Source organism: Rhagoletis zephyria, unplaced genomic scaffold, assembly GCF_001687245.7.
Source record: "Rhagoletis zephyria isolate East Lansing unplaced genomic scaffold, Rhagoletis_zephyria_1.1 Rzeph_scaffold_03143, whole genome shotgun sequence".
In the NCBI taxonomy this organism is placed as follows: Eukaryota; Metazoa; Arthropoda; class Insecta; order Diptera; family Tephritidae; genus Rhagoletis; species Rhagoletis zephyria.
Window position 1 is genome coordinate 26,086 of NW_016160227.1, and position 5,334 is coordinate 31,419.

At 37.1% G+C, this 5,334-nt stretch overlaps 1 protein-coding gene across 1 annotated transcript in view; it reads left to right on the top strand.

Moving 5' to 3' along the window:
• The window catches only part of LOC108368490 (60S ribosomal protein L7-like), a 2,002-nt gene extending 1,866 nt beyond the window's left edge, over positions 1 to 136 (top strand). The window contains exon 2 of the mRNA XM_017623338.1: positions 1 to 136. Within this exon, the coding sequence (XP_017478827.1) occupies positions 1 to 136 (136 nt within the window).
• The last annotated feature ends 5,198 nt before the right edge of the window (positions 137 to 5,334 follow it).

Here is a 5,334-nt window from a genome sequence, read left to right on the forward strand (position 1 = left end):
TGACAACTTTGTGATCGAACGCAAATTGCACAAAGCGCACGATATTCAGTGCGTTGATTATTTGGCGCACGAAATATTCACTGTTGGATCCCACTTCAAGAAAGCCTCGAACTTACTGTGGCCACTACGTTGGTGATTTCGGTAACCGTGAAGATAATATAAACAAACTGCTGCGCAAGATAGTTTAAAGAAATTTTCTGGTGTACAAGGTGGATTATTTTTATTTCAAAAATATATAATAATAAAAATAGAAAATAATGTTGTTTTTTTTTGTAACAAATATAATTTTTGCAAATATGCCAAATGAAAGGCAGCTTATATTCACGATTCCTTGAATAATGTCGAAATTTCATTGCCGTTTGTAAAGGCCATTTCAAAAGGCTCCATTCCACAAATTTAATTTGTTTTGGTTCTTCAGCTCATTAACGATGCACCCAGGCTTGCATTTACCGTCTATGAATATATTTCATGAAGCGTTCCAAAATTAGCTCCGAGCAACTAAAAGTTGGTTAAGCTTAAGTGAAATAGTTTTTTATTATTTATTTATTCCTGGTATTTATTAAACAAAAAATCAGGTAAATATTAATGTATGAAATGAAGTAAATAAAAATCTAAAAATATATTTCTTGAATATTTTGTCATAAGGCCGTTATTAAATAAAGACATAACTGCGTCGGGCGTTGGTCCTAACGTATATAGAATTAATGCATTAGAGGGATGATTATACAAGCTCAACGTGCTAATTTAGGTATACTTACATATGTATGTATAAATATACCTGTTACTCGCCTGGCATATACTTCAACTGCGAAAATAATGACAATTATAATTTATTTAGATGCATATTTTAGCTAAATGTTATATCGTCGCCTAGATAAAAGGTCGTTGCATGTTACTTTCGGCAGGTTTCGGGAAATCACAATTGAAGTTTGGAATTCAATTTCTCAGAAACTCGACTACAGATTTTCTCCAAAGTGCCGGAGAATGCTATGTACTAGTTCACGAAATTCTTAAATTATCTTATTTTTTAGTTTACTGTCAACCATTTATGAGTTTAACAAAATTTTGTCGTATACGCCAAATGTGATAAATTTTTTTATAAATTAACAATAATTTTCACTAATTAGCCTAATCGTGAGTTTCGCAAAAAAAAAAATCTCCAGAAATATCTGATTTTAAAATATATAACTGCATCTTTAACTAAAAACTGTCAAACTGACGCTTACGGAAATTTTCCATCCAAGCGACGATATTTGAATGTTACTGGCATAATTTCGAACCTGTATGTAAATATTCGGGAAAAAGTTAAGAAGTATATTCATATGCTGAAAAGATATTTTCGCAGACTCATAATTTATTTAAAGTATATCATCGGTGACAGGTAATAAGGTCAATGGAAATAAGGTCAATTGACTTTATTTCCCACCCTGGTGCGAAATAAAGTCAATTGACATTATTACCTTTTCAAAAGCGAAATAAAGTCAACAAAAATTTGGAAATAAAGTCATTGACGCTATTTCCTCATTCAAATGGAAATAGCGTCAACAATGCTTAAAGTATGTCGATTCATAGAAAAAAATGTTGTTCTTNACCTGTCACCATATCATCAACCCTATTTCCAATTCTATGTGAATAAATCGCTCCCATAATTTAACTAGTGCATTCAATATGTTTCACAATTAACTTAAATACTAAATTACAAATATTTGTGAAACGACCTTGTTATGACCCATCCTCTTGTGAGCGCTATGCACTCCACGCCCAAATCTATCATCCCTGGTCGGTTGCTTCAGCTAGCTCCAAGTTTCGGGCGTGGGTTTTCGAACCCGCCAACCTGGGCGAGGCGTGGAGGATGTCAGAACAAACTAATTTAGTGAAAATTCGCCACCTTACATGCTCACTTTGATTCGGCCCACCCTGCCTAGGCTGCNTTAGGGCGAGGCGTGGAGGATGTCAGAACAAACTACGCTCGCTTTGATTCGGCCCACCCTACCTAGGCTGCATAAATCCAACGTGACATTTCCATTGCAGCCCCGTAATATGTCCGTCCACCAACTCCTTACCCCACCTCCATTTCACTCACCATGCCTTCGCTGTCATTTACTTATGTAGAGTTGACTTATTGTCCCAAACGCGTGAGGTTAGCACCGATGTTAACAGCGACTTCTGTTCTTGCTCCACTATATAGCGGTTCACACCTAGCTGACCTAATAGGTTTAGCACTTGGGGAAGACCGGAAACGCTGCCTGATCGGCCCAAAAATGTTCACAGGGCGGTCCCAATAATCGGGTACCATCAAACGTCTATAGATATGAACTAAAAGCTAAGACTTACAGGAAGTTGCGTTTGCTCCTGCCTCTGCGCCCTTTCCAGCTTCTTCACGCACTGCAACAAAGAAATCTATAAATTCGTGCATAACCGCGCGACAGTGGAATGGACTTACACTTCCTGCTTTTGATTTTCCACCAAACATAAAAAATATCGCTATGGAGGCTATCCTTCTTGGTGCTCCTTTGTGGTTCCGAGTGGGGGTTCCTATTCAAATCAATTACCCGATCATTTTTATTAACTTTATTTATTTATTTTTCTAATTCTAAGATATGATCCACTGGCTCTACACACAAAACACAGGCTTTATATTAAAACTTAGACATTTAAGCTACACTCGCGCACAGAGGCAACGTATTTGCCATTACAAGTTTGGATAGCGTTTTTCTCCCACCGAGCGCTGTTATGCCCGTTTATACCCCTCGTTTTCCTATGTATAATATTCTCGCTAAAGTCCTTCGTATATATCTTCCATCACTATATCCCTCCCTTTTTAAATCGTGCGCCACCCGGTTATCTTCACAATTGATCCCTGCCGAGTACGACAACGCCAATCGGTATTAAAAAAAATATCCCATTGTTTTTTTTTTCTTCCTGTTGTCTTTTTGACATTTGACATCATGACAAAGAAAATAAAATTGCAAGGAGTACAAGCAGCGCGAGATAAGTGAATTCGAATTTAACTTTTACTTTGTTTTAAATTCATTGCGCTTTGTCTATCTCATTTTTTGATTACATTTTTGCAGTTAAGCTGAAATTTGGGACTTGGGAGTTGGTGGTAAGCATCGATTGGAGTTACGCGGTGGGAGCATCTAATGCATGGGCTCGGAATGCTGTGGTGAGTCGTTCAAAATAAATGAATAGGTTTAGTTAGATTTTTTTACGAAAAGATGTGCTATGGGTTTACGTGTCTGTGGATAATAAATTAGACGATTGTTCCAAAAAAGAATATAAAAAAAATTTATTGAATGAAGGGTAACATGAAGGGTGACACAGTAAAATAAAAAAAATAATTGGTATGTATTAGTAAAATAAATATTGGTAAAAGTGCACTTTAGCGGAACCAGGCGTCCAACTCCTTTTTGCGTAGGCGGCCGTCGGCCCCACTTAGGGATTATAACCCTCAGGCAGTAGAATTCTCCTTTCTGTGTAGCCAAAGAAGGGGGGCTGAACACCTTTTGCAGAGAACACAATTCGGCGTAGGGGGCCTTCGGCCACACTTAAAGATTATAACCCTAAGGCAGTAGAATTCTCCTTTCTGTGTAGCCAAAGAAGGGGGGCTGAACACCTTTTGCAGAGAACACAATTCGGCGTAGGGGGCCTTCGGCCACACTTAAAGATTATAACCCTAAGGCAGTAGAATTCTCCTTTCTGTGTAGCCAAAGAAGGGGGGCTGAACACCTTTTGCAGAGAATAACTTTCATTTACTCAATTTATTTGAATCAAATTCATCAAAACATGGTGCGAAAAGTTCAAAGTGCAAGTGTTTTTTACGAATAACTCTTAAATTAATTAAAAATCTTTAATTAAATTTATTTCAAATAGAAATTGCACAAAATTTGAAATAACCGCGCCACTTACCTAATTTTGCAAAAATGCAAAATTTGCGCGCAAATCATAAAAAATACAAAATTTAAGATAGCGGACATTTCCCATATCGCAATTCGCAAAACACAAAATCCAAGATTCGCAAAACACAAAATCCAAGATGGCGGGCATTTCCCATATCGGAATTGGGGGAAAAATTTTCATTTTATGTTCACCCAAACAGGAGACACCTAACTGCATCAAAAAATTTTTTTCTGGAATTCTTTCGTTGAAAAAATCTAAAGTGATCGGGCTACAATACTGCTGCTTTGTATGACTGAGCAGCACGTTGGCTTAATAGTAGCGATACCTAAAAGAAATCAGTGGATGAGTGAACACCAGCGCAAAGCGTGCTGTCTTGCAAACTCAGTATATCCAGTAAACAAACTGAGCTATTTTTTTCCACCAAATTTGGTCCCCATAAAGGACTAGTGTTGCAAGCAACGTTTTTCGGCAATAAGGGTGTTGTGCAGCAATGGTGAAAATTATTTTAACACTGGAAAATTGGATAGAAAAATATTGGATTTTTTTTCTTCTTACGTCGATTTTGGTAAAGTGATCGGGCTATTGATTGAATATGCAATAGTTGGCGTTCAACGCATGCCAGTCTCTGGTCCAGGCCACCATTTATACTATAAACATAGCAAGTGTGTTTATGGCAAAGTTTAGATGTCATCCTAGTCTAAATATTAACCTCGTTGTAGATACCATATCAAATACATACAATTAGAAGACTCTAGATGTCGCCCGCTAGTAGAAGTTAAATGTTGCGCCTAAAAATATGCCCTACATACGCTACAGCGGAATTGAACGACGCGCCAATTCTTTAAATGAAATTAATTCCTGCTATATGCATGTGTGTACATATGTATGTACATATATATTCAACGTGAGCGCAAAACATTTTGCTTGCATAGTCTTCTGTTCTCTTTTCACTGCAAGTTGAATTATTTTGACATTAAGATTAAAAATTATAAAATAAATAAAATAAAAAAAATTTTTTAATATATTACGATTTTATATAAAAATTAGAAAATAATATTTCTCAGTCCCATTGAATTTGTTTTGATAACTTTCGATTTTGAAATTTTGGCAAAAGTCATTATAAACAATTTATGAGATTGAAAATGAAAAGCGCATGTGGTAAACCTGAATTGATATGAAGGGTAATATACGTATGGAGGATGGTTCCGTGCGCAGAAGTGGAAAACTTTGGACTGCCATTCACCTGGAAGTGGCCAGAAGCGATTGTTGTGCGTACGGTTCAAATCGCAGCTCACAACGTCCGGATATTTATATCCACGTATCCTCTGGGTAGCAACCAAACACCCGTTTGGGAGCGAGCTAAAGTGAGAAGGCGTAAAACTTCGCGTGCGCTGGGTTTGGGTCCCGCCACGTTAAAACCCCGCCCAATGAAAA